A 20,985-nucleotide genomic window follows, 5' to 3' on the forward strand; every position below is an offset into this window, starting at 1 on the left:
CCTGGGTGACCTCAGGACCAGGGTCCTAGGTGAAGGTGGCCAGAATGAGCCAGATCTGATTGTTGCACAGGCACTGGTACGACCCTAGTGCAAAAATGGATGTGGCTTTTCAAGCCTAGGCACCCTTTCGCAGAGAATGGTGGTGGTAACAATTGCCTGTTCTTTATGCGACTGTTAACAGTCAAGATGGAACATGCTGAAGCCTTTTCTCGTCCCCTGAGTCGGAATGATATTGGTTTAATTTTCTGTTTGATGATATTTGATACAATAACATACTTTACAATCAAATGGATATTGGATGCAATTCATCCAATGAGAAAGCAAAAGCTCTGAAACAGGCAGAAAAATTAATGAAGCCAATTGGCGTGAAAAATGTGAAGCTTTCAGAATATGAAATGGGTATTGCTGTTCATCAACTAGACCGTCTGAACACGTACGTTACTTGGAGTCATATAGGAGGTTTAAATGATGTCATTACGGATCTGAAAGATACAGTCATCTTACCTATCAAAAAGAAACATTTGGGGCTTCCCTGGTGGCTCACCGGTTGAGAGTCCGCCTGCCGATGCAGGGGACACGGGTTCGTGCCCCGGTCCGGGAGGATCCCACATGCCGTGGAGCGGCTGGAACCGTGGGCCATGGCCACTGAGCCTGCGCGTCTGGAGCCTGTGCTCCGCAACGGGAGAGGCCACAACAGTGAGAGGCCCGCGTACCACAAAAAAAAAAAAAAAAAAAAAAAAAAAAAATTTCTTTGAAAATTCCAAGCTTCTGCAGCCTCCAAAAGGTGTTTTTCTCTATATGCCTCCATGTTGTGGTAGAACATTGATTACCAAGGCTACAGCCAAAAAAGCAGGTTGTTGTTTTCTTAACCTTCAGCCTTCAACACTGACCAGTAAGTGGTATGGAGAATCTCAGAAACTAGCTGCTGCTCTTTTCTCCCTGCCATGAAGCCACAGTCTTCCATCATCTTTATAGATGAAATTGACTCCTTTCTACAAAAACGTTCAAGTTCTGACCATGAAGCTACAGCCATGATGAAAGCTCAGTTGATGAGTCTTTGGGATGGATTGGGTACTGATCACAGGTGCCGGGTCATAGTGATGGGAGCTACGAATCATCCTCAGGATTTTGACTCAGATATAATTGGAAAAATGCCTATGAGATTTCATGTCAACCAGCCTGTTCTAAAACACACCTCAGTGTGGGAGTTGGCTACCGGCGATGCATCCAAAAACATATTGCTGTGATTTATGTGTCCTGACATATTTTTGAAAATAACGTGTAATCTGCTGTTTTTTAATGTTGTCCTAAAATTCTTGATTCTATCCCCTGATTTGACAGTGGTGTGGAGTTCATCCATGTAAGGTGATTTCCTTTGTCCTTGTTCTGTCAATTACTGGGAGAGATGTATCAAAATCTCAAGGTATAATTGTGGATTTGTGTATTGATCCTTTCAGTTCTATCAGTTGTTGCTTCACAAATTTTGCTGCTGTTCTTTTGTGCATATACACTTAGGATTGTGTGGTCTTCACGGTAGATTAGCCCTTTTTTCATTATGTCATTTGCTATTACCCTTGGTAATTTTATTTTCTTTGAACTTTATCTGCTATTAAGAAGACACTCCTCTTTCCTTTCAGTTCATGTTTACATGGTATAACTTTTTTATTCTATTGACATTGAGAGTGAGATAAATCTTTGTTGTGTGAAGCTGTTCCATGCATTGTAGGATGTTTACTAACGTCACTGGACTGTACACATTAGACACCAGAAGCACTACCCCAGTTATGGCACTAAAAGGTGTGTCCAGATTTTTGCAAATGTTTCCTGGGAGTAGTGTGATCTCCCCTGGATATCCTTTCAGTAACAGAAAAGATAGTAGTATGGCATTTTGTTTTCAACTTCCCTTGATGTAATATTACAATCAAGACCTGACATTATGAATGAACAAGCTGTTTTCCAAGCAAGAGGGATCTCATGAGACCATTATGAGATCCTCATTGGTGATGGAAGTTGTATTCATATAGACATTTTTTTTTTCATTTCAGTTGGAACTGAGGTGAATGTATTTTGTGTGTGAACAAAGTAAAGACAACTTTTATTTATTTTTTTTTATTGAAGAATAGTTGATTTACCATGTTTCAGATGTACCATGAAGTGATTCACTTATATGTATATTTTTTTCTGATTCTTTTCCATTATAGTTTATTACAAGATATTGAATATTGTTCCCTGTGCTACACAATAGTTCCTTGTCGATTATCTATTTTATATATAGAGTGTGTATATGTTAATCTCACATTCCTAATTTATCCCTCCCCTCGTTTCCCCTTTGGTAACCATAAGTTTGTTTTTACTGTCTCTAAGTCTGTTTCTGTTTTTTAATTAAGTTCACTTGTATCATTATTTCAGACTCCACATATAAGTGATATCATGATATTTGTCTTTCTCCATGTGACTTACTTCACTTAGTATGAAAATCTCTAGGTCCATCCATGTTGCTGCAAATGGCATTCTCTCATTGTCTTTTATGGCTGAGTAATATCACATTGTATACATGTATATACCACATCTTCTTTATCCATTCATCTGTTGATGGACATTTAGGTTGCTTTTGTGTCTTGGCTATTGTAAATAGTGTCGTGATGCACATTGGAGTATATATGTCTTTTTGAAGTAGAGTTTTCATTTTTCTGGATATATGCACAGGAGTGGGATTGCTGGATCATATGGTAACTCTATTTTTAGTTTTTTAAGGAATCTCAATACTGTTCTCCGAAGTGGCTGCACCAATTTACATTCCCACCAACAGTGTACAAGGTTTCCTGTTTCTCCACACCCTCTCCAGCATTTATTATTTGTAGACTTTTTAATGATAGCTATTTTGACCGGTGTGAGGTGGTACCTTGTAGTTTTTATTTGCATTTCTCTAATAATTAGTGATGTTGAGGATCTTTTCATGTGCCTTTTGGCCATGTGTATGTCTTCTTTGGAGAGATGTTTATTCAGGTCTTCTGCCCATTTATTTATTGGGTTGTTTGGTTTTTTGATATTGAGCTATATAAGCTGTTGTATATTTTGGAAATTAATCTGTTGTTGGTTGTCTCATTTGCAAATATTTTCTCCCATGCTGTAGGTTGTTCTTTCATTTTGTTTATGGTTTCCTTTGCTTTGCAAAAGCTTTCAAGATTCATTAGGTCCCATTTGTTTATTTTTTCTTCTGTTTCCATTACTCTAGGAGAAGGATTCAGTATATCTTTCTGTTTGTGTCATCTTTGATTTCTTTCATCAGTATCTTATAATTTTCTGAGTACAGGTCTTTTGCCTCCTTAGGTAGGTTTATTCTTAGGTATTTTATTCTTTTTAATGCGATGGTAAATGGGATTGTTTCCTTAATTTCACTTTCTGATGTTTTGGTTTTACTGTATTCAAATGCAACAGATTTCTGTATATTAATTTTGCACCCTGCAACTTTACCCTGTTCATTGGTGAGCTCTATTAGTTTTCTGTTGGCATCTTTAGGATTTTCTATGTATAGTATTATGTCATCTGCCAACAGTGACAGTTTTACTTCTTCCCTATTTGGATTCCTTTTATTTTTCTTGTCCAATTGCTGTGGCTAGGGACTTCTTTCTGATGAAGCTGTACTAATCACATACTACAATATTATTTCCAATCATTTATCACCCTCCTGTGAGATCATGCATGTCTGCCCTTTGATATCAAGCTTGGCCAGTTGATATAGGCAACCCTTCCATCCCTTTGAGAGGATTGCTCTTCCCTCCCTATTTTATACAAGCTTGGTCATTTGAGTTCCTTGGCCCATTTGGTGTGAATAGAATGGCATGTTTTTAAGTGGTGCTGGGAAAACTGGACAGCTACATGTAAAAGAATGAAATTAGAACACCATACACAAAAATAAACTCAAAATGGATTAAAGACCTAAATGTAAGGCCAGACACTGTAAAACTCTTAGAGGAAAACATAGGCAGAACACTCTATGACATAAATCACAGTAATATCCTTTTTGACCCATCTCCTAGAGAAATGGAAATAAAAACAAAAATAAATAGGACCTAATGAAACTTAAAAGCTTTGCATAGCAAAGGAAACCATAAACAGGATGAGAAGACAACCGTCAGAATGGGAGAAAATATTTACAAACAAACAACTGACAAAAGATTAATCTCCAAAATATACAAGCAGCTCATGCAGCTCAATATCAAAAAAACAAACAACTCAATCCAAAAATGGAGAAGACCTAAATAGACATTTCTCCAAAGGAGATATGCAGATTGCCAGCAAACACATGCAAGGATGCTCAACATCACTAATCATTAGAGAAGTGCAAATCAAAACTACAATGAGGTATCACCTCACACCAGTCAGAATGGCCTTCATCAAAAAATCTACAAACAATAAATGCTGGAGAGGGTGTGGAGATAAGGGAAACCTCTTGCACTGTTGGTAGGAATGTAAATTGATAACAGCCACTATGGAGAACAGTATGGAGGTTCCTTAAAAAACTAAAAATAAAACTACCATGTGATCCAGCAATCCCACTACTGGGCATATACCCTGAGAAAACCATAATTCAAAAAGTCATGTACCACAATGTTCGTTGCAGTTCTATTTACAATAGCCAGGACATGGAAGCAACGTAAGTGTCCATCGACAGATGAATAGATAAAGAAGATGTGGCACATATATACAGTGGAATATTACTTAGCCATAAAACGAAATGAAACTGAGTTATTTGTAGTGAGGTGGATGGACCTAGAGACTATCATACAGAGTGAAGTAAGTTCAAAAGAGAAAAATACCGTATGCTAACACATACATATGGAATCCAAAAAAAAAAAATAAAGGTTCTGAAGAACCTAGGGGCAGTACAGGAATAAAGATGCAGACGTAGAGAATGGACTTGAGGACACGGGGAGGGGAAAGAGTAAGCTGGGACGAAGTGAGAGAGTGGCAATGACATATATACACTAACAAATGTAAAATAGATAGCTAGTGGGAAGCAGCCACATAGCACAGGGAGATCAGCTCGGTGTTTTGTGTTCACCTAGAGGGGTGGGATAGGGAGGGTGGGAGGGAGATGCAAGAGGGAGGGGACATGGGGATATATGTATATGTATAGCTGATTCACTTTGTTATACAGCAGAAACTAACATACCATTGTAAAGCAATTTTACTCCAATTAAGATATTTAAAAAAAAAGAATGGCATGTTTCAACTTTACATGGACACTTTCAAAGTCTTTGTTCTGTATAATCCCGTTTCCTCTCTACTGCAAGAATGTTCTTGGGTAGACTGAAATTTTACCCTTAATGACAGAATTGAATTATAGAAATAAGCAAGAGGTGAGTAATGATAGAGGTCATATGAGGAAGCAATACGTATTTGTTGTTATAATCCAGTGAGAATTCAGGAATATTTGTCACCACAGCAAAACTTTTAGAAAGCTGACTGGTACACTTTCAGTGACCTTTTGTTTTTTCATCCCCACCTTAATCTCCCAAAGTCAAGGTTACAGGTAAGAACGTATTATCTCCAGGAATTGTTTCACCTTTGACATCTTTTTTTTTTTTTTTTTTTTTTTTTTTTTTGCGGTATGCGGGCCTCTCACTGTTGTGGCCTCCCCCGTTGCGGAGCACAGGCTCCGGACGCGCAGGCTCCGGACGCGCAGGCTCAGCGGCCATGGCTCACGGGCCCAGCCGCTCCGCGGCACATGGGATCCTCCCAGACCGGGGCACGAACCCGTATCCCCTGCATCGGCAGGCGGACTCTCAACCACTTGCGCCACCAGGGAGGCCCCACCTTTGACATCTTGATGTCAAGAATTATTTTCCTAAATAATTACCCTCATTACTACCAATTTCTGTTTTCTCTTTCCATTAGAATAGCCATTCATTTTTATTTTATCTAGAAATATATTACTTTTTGTAGTCCAACTACCCTCAGTGACCTATGTGTTCTCAGTTATAACATTTTGAAGTGGTGTATCATAATCAAATGTTTGTAAATAACCTCAAGACTTGCCCTTTTACCTGGTCCTGCCTTCCTCTGCCTATGTAAGCCTCAGAACTGGATGAACTCAGTTATGGACATAAGCCCCATGCCAAGCAGGAAGTTCACATTAATAACCAAAACAACCAAAACCCTAGCAAACAAACAAGAAAGAGCCCTTAGCTTTTCAGATGTTTTAATAAATTGCTATCCATTTTCAAGTTTTTAATTTCTCCTGAAGTACTGGTCAGTTGTAAATTTCATATGTTCTGTTTTCATTTTCATTCAGTTGAGAATACATGCTAATTGCCTTTGTAATTTCTTCCTTGTTCCAGCCTTGTTCATTAGTAGGTCATTATTTTCCATATATTTGTGGTCATTATTTTCCATTATACTTTTTCCAGATATTTTTTGGTTATTGATTTCTGTTTTTTCCACTGTGGTCATAGAAATATTTTGTATAACTTGAATTCTTATAATTTATCAAGACTTGTTTGATGGCCAAAAATATGGTTTGTCTTGGTCAAGTACTTGGAAGATCTTGAAAAATTATCTCATTATGTTGGGTGTGCTTACAAAGGAAAAACTTGATTTTCTTCCTCCTGTGGAGGGAAAAATCCATTTCTTCCTACTGTGTGTTTCTTTCCTCTGTGTCTCCTATGTCTCACACCACAACACCCTCACATAGAACACTTCTGACACTTTTGGTCACCGATGTGTGAGGAGTTTTCTGCACAACAAGCAATTCCTGGGACACCAGCTGTGTATCCTACAATTCAGCTCAATTCTGACACTGGCTGTACTGAGATTGCATGAGGTCCTACGGATCTCACAGGACTGCCATCCCTCTCAACACACTTCAGATGGCATCACAAATGTACGTTATCACCTGTGCTTCTGACCAATAGGCTGTAAGATCATAAGTTTCAACAACCCCCTCTGTCACCCTCTGTAAACCAGGAATAAAGAATCTGCACTTGGAAGTTACATATTCATTTGCAAGAATGCCTGGTAAATTCTGGAAAAGACATATTAGAGGAAATATGTTCAGACTTAGTATAATGCATTGAAGCTAAATGAGTGAGTCACTGACTTCAAAATCTCAGTGGTCGGGAGTGGAATGGAAAGTTCAGAAAGAGACCTCAGGGCTAGAAGGTATTTTATTCCATCATTGGTCTTCACCTATGAAATCAAACCTAAATCTCTGACACGTGGGTGTTCTTTAAATGACTTTCATCACCTCCATCCCTCAGAGGTTATCTTTTCACTCTGTTGATCGTATCATTTGGCACACCGAATTTCTGCATTTGATGCAGGTAAGGTTCCAGCTTCCTTCTTTTGCTGGTAGATGTCTAGTTTTCTAGCACCATTTGTTAGTGAGACTGTCCTTTCCTCTTTGTGTAGTCTTGGTACCCTTGTCAAAACACTTTACATGGGCCTCCCTGGTGGCGCAGTGGTTAAGAGTCCGCCTGCCGATGCAGGGGATGCGGGTTCGTGCCCCGGTCTGGGAGGATCCCATGTGCCGCGGAGCGGCTGGGCCCGTGAGCCATGGCCGCTGGGCCTGTGCATCCGGAGCCTGTGCTCCGCAACGGGAGAGGCCACAACAGTGAGAGGCCCGCATACAGCAAAAAGAAAAAAAAAAAAAAAAACACTTTACATAATGGGAAGGATTATTTTGCAGCATTCTGTTCTGTTCCATTGGTTTATTATATAGCACAGGGAACAATATCAATATCCTTAATAACCATAATGGAAAAGAATATGAAAAGAATATATGTATTGTAAGTATAAGTGATTCACTTTGCTATACAACAGAAATTAACAATATTGTAAATCAAGTATACTTCAAATAAATTTTTTAAAAATACAGAAAAAAAGAATATATTCTCCTTAGCCATGATGGTCTTTTTAAATGTGTTGATTTTTTAAAAATATTTATTTATTTATTTTTGGCTGCATTGGGTCTTCGTTGCTGTGCATGGACTTTCTCTAGTTGTGGTGAGTGGGGGCTACTCTTCCTTGCAGTGCGTGGGCTTCTCATTGCAGTGGCTTCTCTTGTTGCGGAGCATGGGCTCTAGGTGCATGGGCTTCAGTAGTTGTGGCATGTGGGCTCTGTAGTTGTGCCTCGTGGGCTCTGGAGTGCAGGCTCAGTAGCTGTGGTGCATGGGCTTAGTTGCTCCACCGCATGTGGGACCTTCCCGGACCAGGGCTCGAACCCATGTCCCCTGCCTTGGCAGGCGGATTCTCAACCACTGCGCCACCAGGGAAGACCTAAATGTGTTGATTTTTGCTTACTATTATTTATTTTTGCATCATTATTCATTATAAATTTTATTCTTTGGTTTTCTTGTAGTGTCTTTGACTTTGGTATTAGAGTAATTCTGGATTTGTAGAGGGAATTTAGAACGGTTCCCTTTTCTTCACTATTTTCAAGAAGACTTTAAGAAGGTTGGTCTTTTTTTTTGGAGGGCTGGGTTGGGTCTTCATTGCTGCGTGCAGGCTTTCTCTAGTTGTGGCGAGCGGGGGCTACTCTTTGTTGTGGTGCGAGGGCTTCTCATTGCTGTGGCTTCTCTTGTTGCGGAGCATGGACTCTAGGCGTGCGGGCGTCAGTACTTGCAGCATGTGGGCTCAATAGCTGTGGCACATGGGCCCTAGAGCTTGTGGGCTCAGTAGTTGCGGTGTCCAGGCTTCAGTAGTTGTGGTGCACGGGCTTACTCTCTCTGTGGCATGTGGGATCTTCCTGGACCAGAGATTGAACCATGTCTCCATTGGCAGGCAGATTCTTTTTTTTTATTTTTTTATTTTTTTTCTTTTTGCGGTATGCGGGCCTCTCACTGTTGTGGCCTCTCCCGTTGCGGAGCACAGGCTCCAGATGCGCAGGCCGAGCGGCCATGGCTCACGGGCCCAGCCGCTCCGCGGCATATGGGATCCTCCCAGACCGGGGCACGAACCCGTATCCCCTGCATCGGCAGGCGGACTCTCAACCACTGCGCCACCAGGGAGGCCCGGCAGGCAGATTCTTAACCATTGCACCACTAAGGAAGTCCTTGGAAGGTTGGGCTTAATTGTTTATAAATGTTGGTTGAATTTTGCAGTGAAGCTATCTTGCTTTCCTTTGCTGAATGGTTTTTGAATACTGGTTCAATTTCCTTAAAAGTTATAGGCTTGTTCAGATTTTTAATTTCTTTATTATTCTGTCTTGGTAGGTTGTGTTCTGTATGGATTTATCCATTTCTTCTAGGTTATCTGATATTTAGGCATAGAATTGTCTAAATATTTTCTTCTAAATTAAAAAAAAATTTCTGAAGAATCAGTTGTAATCTGCTATAATGTCCCCTCTTTGATTTCTGATTCAGTCATTTGAGTCTTCCCTTTGTTGTTAATCTGGATAAGGATTTGTCAGTTTTGTTATCCTTTTCAAATAACGGTGTTGTACTGTTGTCATTTTCTCTGGTTTTATTCTACATTTCATTTGTCTCTAATCCTTTTTCCTACCTTCTGCTAGCTTAAGCGTATTTTGTTCTTCTAAGATCTTTTTATTTTGCTTTTTTTTTAAAAGGAATTTTTTAGTCACCATATACGTTCACAAGGTAATTCATCACAGGTGTGGCATAGAGTAAGTATTTTAAAGAATAATGGGGACTTCCCTGGTGGTCCAGTGGTTAAGACTTTGCCTTCCAGTGAAGGGGCTTGAAGGTTCGATGGGGAGCTATGATCCCACATGCCTTGGGGCCAAAAAACCAAAACATAAAACAGAAGCAGTATTGTAACAAATTGAATAAAGACTTTAAAAACGGTCCACATTAAAAAAAAAAACTTTAAAAAATGAATAATGCAGTTCTCATCAAAGAAAAGTTTTTTTCTCCTATTTTGATTTCATTTTATCTATATGAGATGATGCATGATAGTTAAACTTACTGTGAGTTATACACCAGGACAGTCTGCTCATTTTACCTGAAAATACTTTAAGTATGCTAATTTCCCTATGTAAACATCATCCTGTTTCAATGGATTCCCATGTCTCTCTGGTTGAAATGTTTCACATGTAGGGATGTGATAAAGCATAGTTTATAGTAGATGTTATCTAACAGATACTGCCTTAAAAATATTGGGGGTCCAAATGAAGTTACTGTATATTTGGTAATCTAGTTTTACTTTCTTTAGGGTTCAAATTAAAGAGAATATACCTCCCTACTAAATGTGGTTAGAAATATTGCAACTTAATTATTCTTTAAATGGAAATAAATCCCAGTGTCTTCTGAAGACTTATTTTTCAGGCTTTGTTACCCATCCTTGACAAAACTTTAAGAAATAGAAAATAAAAAACTAAAATATATTTGGAAATAAAAAGTGAAAGATTCTACTTATGTTCATAATGAACATATAATCAATTTGAAATTATATTGTGTTATTATGTATTTAAGTAGAATTTCATTAAAAGTTTTGGGGAAAGATACTTAAAAGTAATTCTCCCAAGTGTGGAATAGAGTAAGTTTTTTAAACAATAATGCAGTTCTCATCAAAAGAAAAAAAAGTTTTTTCTTCTATTTTGCTTTCTCTTTTTATGTTATCTATATGAAATTCTGGATGCTAACTAGACTTATTGTGATAATCATTTCACAGTATATGTCACTCAGTTACTTATGCTCTACAGCGTAAACTTATACTGTGATGTTTGTCACTGTATAAAGTGTTGCTTATACAACTCTCATGTGTCACTGTTTACAGTTAGTTTTAGAAAGGCAAATAATTAAAACACATTGGATAAAAGAAAGAATAATGCAGTTTATAACAATTTAAAAAAAAATATTGCTGTTTTTAAGGCAATTTTTAGTGACCTAAATGATCACATGTCCTAGTCTTCCATTTCAGACCTCCAGGTACTGTCCCTGAGTTTGCGGAACTCAGCATTATGTTGAGTTTGCCCTTCTGCGTGAATGGGGAATAGAAAAAGAAAAGCGGTTTTGTAGGGTGTCAGTATGAAATAGCCCATTTCTACCTAGGGGGAGTTTTGTATTTGTTATTTGTATATGTAGTACAGAGAGTAGCCCCATTCTTATTTCTTAAAGCTGCTTAAATTAATTCCAATCTAGGAAGTGTTCCTGGATCCAACTAATGGCCCACGTCAACCCCTCCCTCTCCGCTCCTGGAGACCCAAGTTCCCAGGCCAGTGAATTGCTTCAGCCTCACTAGCAGGACGTCAGAACAGCTTGCTGTGAGAAATAGGTTTTTATTAAACCCTTTTAGTCTTAAGAGGAAATATCTTGGCTTCCGACATAACTGGCCCACACAGTCGTAAGCTTTTACGTGAAAACTGTTACAGCCAGTAACTTAAAGGAATGCAGTCAAGGTAACAGGCGCAGCAACCCCGCCCTGCTCCCTGCCCGTTCCTCCCGCGCTCAGTGCGCAGACCTGGGCGCTCTCCTCGCCCGGCCCCTCGCCGCTGGCGCTCCGCCCAGGCCCCGCCCCGGAAGCCCTTCCTCGAACGCCAGGAGCCCTTTCCTAAGGACGCGGAGAGTGGAGAGTGCTGAGCCAAGGTCGCAGAGCGGAGCGTAAGTTTCTTTCCAGTGTTAATTTGTGCAGCCCCCCCCCCCACACCTCACGCTCCGCCGCACTCGTCCCAGAGTAAATCCAGACATTGCAGTTGCAGGTTTGGGTTTTAATTTTTTCTGAGGCTGGTCCGTTCCCTTGGCTTTTTCAGCCTTCGGTCCACGTAGAAACCGTCTTTGGCGACATATTCCTGTTTAAAACCCTTTACTACCCCCGGCCCTCCCCCTGCAAAGTCCTCTTCCGCGAGGTGGATTCGCGCCCCGCAGCCTCGCCCTCTCGGCCCCCGGAGGGCAGCGCCGGCCGCCCCGCTCCCGGACAGGCCGCGTCCTCCCCCCGGTCCTGGGGTTCTGCAGAGCCCGCCCCTCTCCTGAGACCCCCTCCTCAGGCCGGTCCTTCTGCTCCACAGGCCTCCCTTCCTGGTCAGCCCTTCCCCTCACCCCGCGTTGGGGCAGGTGACCTGGGTCAGCCTTGTGACACCTAGTGTTCCGTGTCATATTCAGCTCTATTAAAAAATGTGCTCTTCCGGTCCGCGGGCATCTCCAGCCCCGTAAATGGCGAGGGGCATCAGGAGAAGCAGAAACTGAGCGACTGAGATAGAAAGATTAAAACTGCGAAGGAGAAAAGCATGAGGGAGAACCGGTGGGAACGTAGAGGGTGGCTGAGGGACTTTCAAAGAGGTAATAAAATGAAAGAGATTAAGCCTTGAAAGTAGCAGGTGATTAAAATAGAGAAGTAAATGAAAAAGCCAGATCTCCAGGGATTGGAAAACCACATAGGGAGAGCTGCCCTGGAGGAGGGGGAGGCGAACGGTGGTGAGGTACGTCAGACGTGGAGAGGATAAAACGTGGAACCATGGACTTTGGTGCATCATGGTGCTGGCAGAGAAAGAAGCCGAAGGGTGACAAGACCAGGAAGGAAGCACAGCCACCTGGGGTGCCAGAGAGTGGGGAGGAAGGGAGAGTAACAGGGAGAGGAGTGTAACCCGGAGGGCAGAGAGGAAGCAGAGATGAGGCAAACAAGAGGCAGAAATACCTACAGATTTTTGACAGAATCAGAAAGGTTGGAGAGAAAGAGCATCTCGAAGGGAAATAAGTTGCAGAGTGGGGCAGGACAGGTGTGAGGGAAGAAATAAGAGGGGAGAAACTGCAGGAGTGTAGAGGGGAATAAAAAGAGACACACAGACCAAGATGAAATAGGGAGACAGGTGAACAGAATGAAATGGAAACACCTAGTAGTTAAAGTGGAGAGGGTAAATTGGATCCAGGTGGATGGTGAGTTGTTTGGATATAGATGATTAAGTTGTGATGATATTGATTCGTGTCTTTAGAATCTAATACATTTAAAATTTCTTGAAAGTATACAGATGAGGATGAGAATTGCAAAACTCCTGTCAATAAGGCTTGTGCCTTTTGTTATTATTTGTATCAGAAGATAACTTCCATTTGCAAACCCTGTTGAGCCAGCAAGCAGTGACTTGATTCACTCAGTTGTCACCCCCGTACCTTTTCCTGACATGGGGTAGAAGTCAGGGGAGAGAAGTGGGGCAAGAAATGACTGACTCTCACTAGGTGGTGATGGCTTTTTAAGGCAACATTGTTTTTTTTTTTTTTTTTTTTGCGGTATGCGGGCCTCTCACTGCTGTGGCCTCTCCCGTTGCGGAGCACAGGCTCCGGATGCGCAGGCCCAGCGGCCATGGCTCACGGGCCCAGCCGCTCCGCGGCATATGGGATCCTCCCAGACCGGGGCACGAACCCGTATCCCCTGCATCGGCAGGCGGACTCTCAACCACTTGCGCCACCAGGGAGGCCCAACATTGTTTTTTTTAATGGATTTACATTTTTCTTTTTTCTTGCTTTACATATGGTTCTTTTTGTAGCTTGGAATAAATCTTAGTTCATTCAATTTATTCTTTCCTATAAATCATTTTTAACTTCTGAAATAAGCTTTTTTAGTCTCCAATATTCTAGTCATGTCATTCTTTTCCAAATGTGATATACCCTCAGGTTTTGTTTTTTTTTTGCGGTACGCGGGCCTCTCACTGTTGTGGCCTCTCCCGTTGCGGAGCACAGGCTCCGGACGCGCAGGCTCAGCGGCCATGGCTCACGGGCCCAGCCGCTCCGTGGCATGTGGGATCCTCCCGGACCGGGGCACGAACCCGTGTCCCCTGCATCGGCAGGCGGACTCTCAACCGGTGAGCCACCAGGGAAGCCCTACCCTCAGTTTTTGTTTTAAAACTTTGATACCAGATTTTTAGATTAAAAATAATACACACATTATTTCTTTTTCAAATTTGTTTCAGATTCATTCCTCGCCTGAGTGCTTTCTGCTCTTCATCTAATATATTTGAAGTTTTCTTTGGTAAGTAGAAATAACTTTAGATTATTTTGAGGAGTACTTGGCAAAGATGTCAATGATCTTTTATAGTAACAGTCAAAACCTAGTTTAAACAGTTAGTCTGATGTTTCTTTTTTTCCGTTTTCTGTGGTCGGTGAAAATAGTGAGCTATGAGGTGATATGAAGATGTTTCCCTCAGGTCCCTTTTGACTCTTCTGTGCAAATGAGGAAGGATGGGTGGGATTGACTTGGAACCTTCTTCCAACAGCGTCCCTCTACTCACGATGAAAAGGATTGCTCAGATCTTATTTCTAAGCTGATCCCTTAACAATGTTTTCTGCACCAGGGATATATATTTGCAATTCTGTGTTTTTAAAATATTTTACTGCAATCTTCTGATAAAGAAGAATTACCTGCTTGGTATCCGTGTGATCGAACCTTGAAAGAGAAGTTTCCTTTGTTCAGGCCCATGAAAGGTGGTCCTGGTGTTAAATGGGACAGTTGATAAAGACAAACTGTGCCCACTTGCCCATCAGGTGACCTTTTCAGAATTCAGTCACACCCGGTTCTATTCACTCAGCTCAGACCTTGTCATAAATGTCTCTCCTCTGGGCCTCAGGGAGCCCACTTGTAACATGGAGATGAGAGACTAGACCAGAAATTCTGAGTGTGAACAACACTGACCCCTAAAATGATTGGCCAGATTGGGCGTGTGTCTGTGTGTGGCGGTTCTGGTTTGGAGGGAGTGTCCACTGGTAATTATAATTTTATTTTATTTTATTATTATTATTATTATTGCGGTACGCGGGCCTCTCACTGCTGTGGCCTCTCCCGTTGCGGAGCACAGGCTCTGGACGTGCAGGCTCAGCGGCCATAGCTCACGGGCCCAGCCGCTCCACGGCATGTGGGATCTTCCCGGACCGGCGCATGAACCCGTGTCCCCTGCATCGGCAGGCGGACTCTGAACCACTGCACCACCAGGGAAGCCCTGGTAATTAGAATTTTAAATGGATCCCAGACCTCCCAAAATGAAAAACTAAAAAAAAAAACAGTAGGATGGAGGCAGGAAGCTAGGCTCCAAGTCAGCGAGACCATCATCAGGTGTCTTCCATGACTAAGGATAAATCTCCAGGGAGATTTTGTCACTTGCTGACACTCAGACCTCCACTGGCTTCCATTTGTCCTCAGGAGAAAATCCTGACTCCTCCCTGTGGCTGCTCAGCCCTGTGTCATCCTCAGGGCCCTGCCAGTGTCCCCAGCCTCATCCTGGGAGCTTTTCTCATGGTTCACTCTGCTCTGGTCACATTCACCTTTTCTCTGTTTCCAAACACCATCTGTCTCAGATGTTAGTTTCCGCTCTTACCTTTTGTGTTAAATCACCATGGCTCAGGCCCTTTGTCCCCTTCAGGTCTATACTCAGGGCTCCCCATCCTGCCTTGACAATCTCTATCATTTTAACCAGGTTTTATTGCCTTTAAAGTCAATCACCCTCACCTGAAAGCCTTTCTCCATTGATTCTTTTGAGTCTTTCCTGGTTACCCTTTATTTAAGGGCTCACAGTGTTCCTCTCCTTCCCAGGATGGCTGCTGTACCTGATATTGGAGATGTCTTTAGATGTTAGGACTGTGGGTTGGGCTGGATAATCCTCAAGGGAGACCAAGAGAACAGGGCAGGTGATGAGGCTGTTTCCTGCATTCTGGACAGCTCAGCTGTAATTGATCTTTACCCCATGTGGCTACTAAATTACTGAAAAGAAGAGCCCCAAAATATAGGAAGTCCTAAAAAGCCCATGGATGTCTTCATGCAGTGTGCTGAGTTGTCCCTGTGTTTAGTCTCCTGTGTGACTGCTCTGCTATAGCCCCCAGGTGTTCCAGGCTGTGCACATCCAGGGACCGGTCGCCACCTTGGACAGGAGCTTTGCCTTCCGGCAGTTCATCTGCTCAGAATCAGCGGTAGTGGTTTCACTGCGCTAAGGGGAGGCGGAAGGGGAACCTAATGGGGCATGAAGGAGGCCTCCTTCAAAGAGCCAGAACATCTTCCAAGTCGGTGTGAGTGGGGACAACAGGAAACTGAGACCTGGGGACCCTCTCTTTGAGATGTCCTCCCTGATCTCAAATGCCTTTGTACCCAGACTCCATAATGTCCCCAGGTGGTGGCAGGCTTTCCCAGGAGGACCAGTTTCTTTTTTTTTTCTTTTTTCTGCTTTTTTACATAAATTTATTTATTTTATTTATTTATTTTTGGCTGCACTGGGTCTTTGTTGCTGTGCGCGGGCTTTTTCTCTAATTGCGGCAAGCAGGGGCTACCCTTCATTGTGGTGCGCGGGCTTCTCACTGCAGTGGCCTCTCCTGTTGCAGACCACAGGCTCTAGGCACGTGGGCTTTGGTAGTTGTGGCGTGCAGGCTCAGTAGTTGTGGTGCACGGGCCCAGTTGCTCCACGGCGTATGGGATCTTCCTGGACCAGGGCTCGAACCTGTGTCCCCTACATTGGCAGGTGGACCCCAGCCACTGCGCCACCAGGGAAGCCCAGAGGGCGTTTCTTGATTTTCATACTGAATGTCTAATATCCTTTGGGTGGCAGCTTGTGTGTGTTCCTGTTTTGATCCCTTTGCCAAGAAGTCCCTGTGCCTTTTAGTCTCCTTTAGTCAATCATGCATGGAGAAGAGGTAGAAAAATGGGGAAAGTGGAGGGGAGCCTGTAGGGACCGCAGGAGGGATATGGCAGCTAGTGGGAGCATCAAGATGAGCCCGGTGAATGGTGTGTGCACCTGTCCCAAGTGTAGTTATGGGATCGAGGGCTGTGTGGATCTGTTGGAAAGGAATGTCTCAGTTCAGGCTGGAGAACCTGGAAGTGGGTTTGTTGGAGAACCTGCATGGAATGGTTTGAGGTGCCCTGTTGTCTTAGCTCAGGTTCCCTGGGACATCAGTGCTGAGGCTGACATTTGCCTGCATGGGTTTGATTTGATAACTCATGATCACATGTGAGCAGCAGTGAAGAAAGTGGAATTTGGCTGAGAGAAATGTTATCCTCCACTGTTAGAACTATGGCCTGAGCAGAGCCCACAGGGGGCTCTGGGTGCAGGAGAATGGGTGCCTTGGTCTTAAGGGGCTGGATCTAGAGCGTGCCCCCCAGCATCCACTCCACACACTGGCTTTTGTTGGCTCTTTTAGGAGGGCAAGCATCATCATGCCACCAACAGAGTAATATAGGGAAAATCTCAGAGATCATTTTTTGCGTTAACTTTGGTATCTTTGAGTATTTGGTGTTGCCAGTGAAGAAAGTTTCATATGCATTTGGAAAGATGCAAAGAGAATCTGGAGTGTTGCCTTGGAAGATGTTGGCGTCTCACTGGGGCATGTGCATCATTGGAAATATCTCTCCTTTTAGTAGTTTTTTGGAAATTTCAGTGTTTTGCCTGGGTCACTGTAAATGAAAATATGGCACCTTGTGTCTAGTGGGTCCTTGGGTGTCCTCTTATGTATTATCCCTCATGCATGAGTTATTAGGGCTTGAAATGTTTTCTGTCCTTGTGTAACAGGATGAGGGAATCATTATGGGCTCTATGGACACTGTGTTGGACCCCATGAGAGTTTGTAAGTTTGTTTGAGTCCAGACTGGAAATTATGAGTACTAAGCTTAACACTGCAGAATGTTTTTAGGAAGGAGGTCCTGCTAGGGATGGGTCTGTGGGCCCAACTTGAGAAGAGTCATCAAGTCTCGTGTTGTTGGGAAAGATTATTGCAAGAATCAGAGGGCAGCCACACTGCCGTGGTCTGCAGTCCGGGGGCTCATCCGTGGGAAGATGCAGCTGCAGCTTTCTTGCTGCCAAGCCAGTGCTGGGTGCTCCATCATCCACCCCTGTCCCTCCCGAAACATGCACACACAGAGGCACAATACAGAGAACAGGGAACCTTTGGGTGCTGTTGGTGGGTGTGTAAATGGTACCACTAAATTGGGAAACAATATGGAGGTTCCTCAATAAATTAAACATAGAACAGGCACACAGTCTATTAAACCCTCTTCTGGCAGATATCCAAAGGAAAGGAAATCAGTGTTTTCAGGGACACATCTGCAGTCTCATGAGTATTACGGTATTTGCAGTAGCCAAGGAACAGAAACAACCACAATGTCTGCTGACAAAAGAATGGGTAACAAAATCGTGGTATCTAAACATATACTGTATATTGTATAGTATGTATAGAATATGTATAATGGAATGTTATTCACTGTATATAAATATGAAAAACCAAGGATCCTGCATTTATGACAAAATGAATGAACCTAGAGAACATTATGCTAAGTGGAATAAGCCTGACAAAGGACAGATATTGTACATGGAAACTAGAATTATCAAACTCATAGAGCCATAGAGTAGAAGGGCTGTTACCAGCAGCTGGGTGGTAGGGAAAATGGGGCGATGTCTCTCAAAGCATACAGATTTTCAGTTGTAAAATGAATAAGTTCTGGGGATCTGATGTACTGTTTCTATATACTTGAAATTTGCTCACAGAGAAACAATTAAGTGTCCTCACAACACACACACAAAATGGTAATTGTGAGTTGATGGAAGTGTAATTACTTGATAGTGATAATTATTTCACAGTGTCTACATCTGTCAAGTAATCCCATCGTACCTCTTACATTTACACCATTTTCATTCGTCAGTTACACCTCAGTAAAGCTGGGAAAGAATAAGCAAGTGGGGGCCGTGCTGGGCTTGCCTCCTGTGCGTGGTGCTCCACCCAGGCTTCCCATTAGATCGACGAGGCTTTATGCATACACATGTCTTGTACCCTCTGACCAGGGATTCCTCTTCATGTAGTCAGTGTGGGACCAAAGCTCGGTAATATTTATGTTGCCCCAGGTGAGTCCAATCTGGATCCGTCACTGAGCATCATGGCTCCGGGTCCCCCCATTCCTGAGGGCTGAGATCTGGGCTGAGGCTGAGGGCTCTGCTCTGCGTGGGGATGGCTCAGGGCTGGTCTGTGACCTGCAGGGGATCGTCGGGTCCAGCTGAGGTGCCCGCTGCTGCTGGGGACGTGAGGGCCTCGCCAGGAGGGGAGCGAGATCTGAAGAAAGTGTGGGAAACTCCCTTGTTGTTCTCTGTGTAGGAGTTTACTGTCCTGAGCCCCTCCTGGGACGGTGGGCAGCAGAGGACTGTCTGTTCCACATGCTGAGGGCTTCCCTGTGTGTGTGGTGGTGACTCAGGAAGGGGGTGTGTCGATTTTAAGCATTAAACAACCTGTTTTCAACTTTCAAGGTCAACCTCTAAAGACTCACGTTGCCTGAGGAAGAAACTCAGAAGAGGAGGGAGAGGAAAGAAAAGGAGTCAGAAATGGCTCTTTCTCAGGTAAAGTCATATTTTTGATTGATTCTCAGTCTGTTTTTTTTGAAATGCCCTTTTTTGGATTTGCTAATCTTCTCTGACTCTGAAGTATCCTGCCTGACACCTGTACATCACACTCACCTGGGGCCCTCCCTCAGGGTCTGTTGTCCCCACTTAGATTTCACACCCATGCATTGGAGACATGGTGTCAGTGCTCTTGGGCAGCAGGGATTGTTGAGGGGCCGCATCCGGATGCACTGTCTGCTCTCTGTCAACCAGGGTACAGAAGTTGCACTTGGAAGTCAGGTATTAACATGCACAATACCTGATAAAATCCGAAAATCAGACCAATTGGAGCAGTTTGTTCTGACTTTTTCGAAGGCAATTCAAGCTAAAAATGTGAGTCACTCTCCTTAAATCTTAATGATTGGTAATAGAACGGAAAGTTCAAAAGTAGACATCAGTGGTAGAGGGTGTTTTAGTTTATCATCAAATTTAAACTATGAAATCAACCTAAATCTCTGGCAGTTGGAAATGCTTTAAATTACTTTCATCATCTCCATTCCTCAGAGGTTGTCTTTTCACTCTGTGGATTGTATCCTTTGACAGACAGAAGTTTTTACTTCTGATACGGGCAAGATTCCAGCTTCATTCTTTTCCTAGTCGGTCTGTTTTCTCAGCACCATTGTTATTGATACTCTCCTTTCCCCTATGTGTATCTTGGCACACTTGTGAATACATTTTACATATATGCAAAGGATTATTTCTGAGTAGTGTGTTCTGTTCATTTGGTTTATGTATCTGTGTTTATACCAGTACCACACCATCTTGATTACTTCTTAATATGTTTTGAAATAAAAAGGGAGGCCTCCACCTTCTTGTTCAAGAGACTTTTGGCTATTTGTGGTCTCTAGAACTGCCGTATGACTTTTAGCATTTTTTTTCTCTATTTCTGCAAACATTGCTATGGAAATTTTGATAATGGGTCCATTGAATCTGTATAACACTTTGTGTAGCTTGGATATTTTAAGAGTATTAAGTCTTCCAACCCATGAGTACAGGTTGTCTTTCTATTTATTTGTATCTTTTTGGATTTCTTTTAGCAATGGTTAGTAGTTTTCACTGTACAAGTCTTTCACCATGTTGGCTGATTTACTCCTAAATATTTCATCCTTTTTTAATGCTATAGTAAATAAGATTGTTTCCTTGTTTTCTTTTGACATTGTTCATTGTGTATAGAAATGCAACCGATTCTTGCATTTGGAGTTTGTATACAACAACTTTTCTAACACTCTTGATATAGCAGGTTTCTTGTGGAATCTTTATGATTTTACATATAAAACCTTGTCATCTAGGAAAGAAGGTAAGTTTATGTTTTCAATTTGGATAACGTAGATTTCTTTTTCTTATCTAATTGCTCTGGCTAGGAGTTTCAGTTCTCTGTTGAGCAGCAGTGCAGAGCGTGTGCATCCTTGCCTTCTTCCTGACCTCAGAGGACAAGCTTTCAGTCTGTCCCCAATGAGAATGTTGTTAGCTGGGCTTTTCTCATAAATGGCATTTATTACGTTGAGAGAATTTACTCTTTCTGGTTTGTTGAGTGTTTTATCCTGAAAGGTTGTTGAATTTTGTCAAATGCTTTTCTCTGCATCAATTGAGATGGTCCTGTGTGTGTTTTTCCTTTAATCTGTAATATGGTGTATCCCATTAATTGATTTTTGTATGTTGACTCCTCTTTGCCTTATATGAATAAAATCACTCGGATATCA

The 20,985-nt window shown here is 42.5% G+C and overlaps 2 protein-coding genes across 4 annotated transcripts in view; both read left to right on the plus strand.

Annotated features, from left to right (window-relative positions):
- Positions 1–20,985, plus strand: part of LOC132480792 (zinc finger protein 160-like) — a 138,481-nt gene that overhangs the window by 86,607 nt on the left and 30,889 nt on the right. The window contains exons 1-3 of one of the 3 annotated variants that reach the window (XM_060085246.1): positions 11,485–11,561; positions 13,859–13,917; positions 19,154–19,243. The exons of 1 other annotated variant lie outside the window; for it this stretch is intronic. In XM_060085246.1, the coding sequence (XP_059941229.1) occupies positions 19,229–19,243 (15 nt within the window). In that variant the 5' untranslated portion in view covers positions 11,485–11,561; positions 13,859–13,917; positions 19,154–19,228. Of the gene's footprint in view, positions 1–11,484; positions 11,562–13,858; positions 13,918–19,153; positions 19,244–20,985 lie in introns of those variants that run through there. One more of the 3 variants, XM_060085248.1, reaches the window with a different exon arrangement.
- Positions 181–19,004, plus strand: LOC132480514 (outer mitochondrial transmembrane helix translocase-like). The gene is given in 8 exon segments (XM_060084764.1): positions 181–328; positions 331–524; positions 751–937; positions 940–1,199; positions 11,711–11,944; positions 15,759–15,845; positions 17,432–17,486; positions 18,817–19,004. Coding segments are annotated over 8 exon segments (1,347 nt in total). The 5' UTR covers positions 181–186.

This window comes from Mesoplodon densirostris, chromosome 19 (assembly GCF_025265405.1).
Source record: "Mesoplodon densirostris isolate mMesDen1 chromosome 19, mMesDen1 primary haplotype, whole genome shotgun sequence".
Lineage (NCBI taxonomy): Eukaryota > Metazoa > Chordata > Mammalia > Artiodactyla > Ziphiidae > Mesoplodon > Mesoplodon densirostris.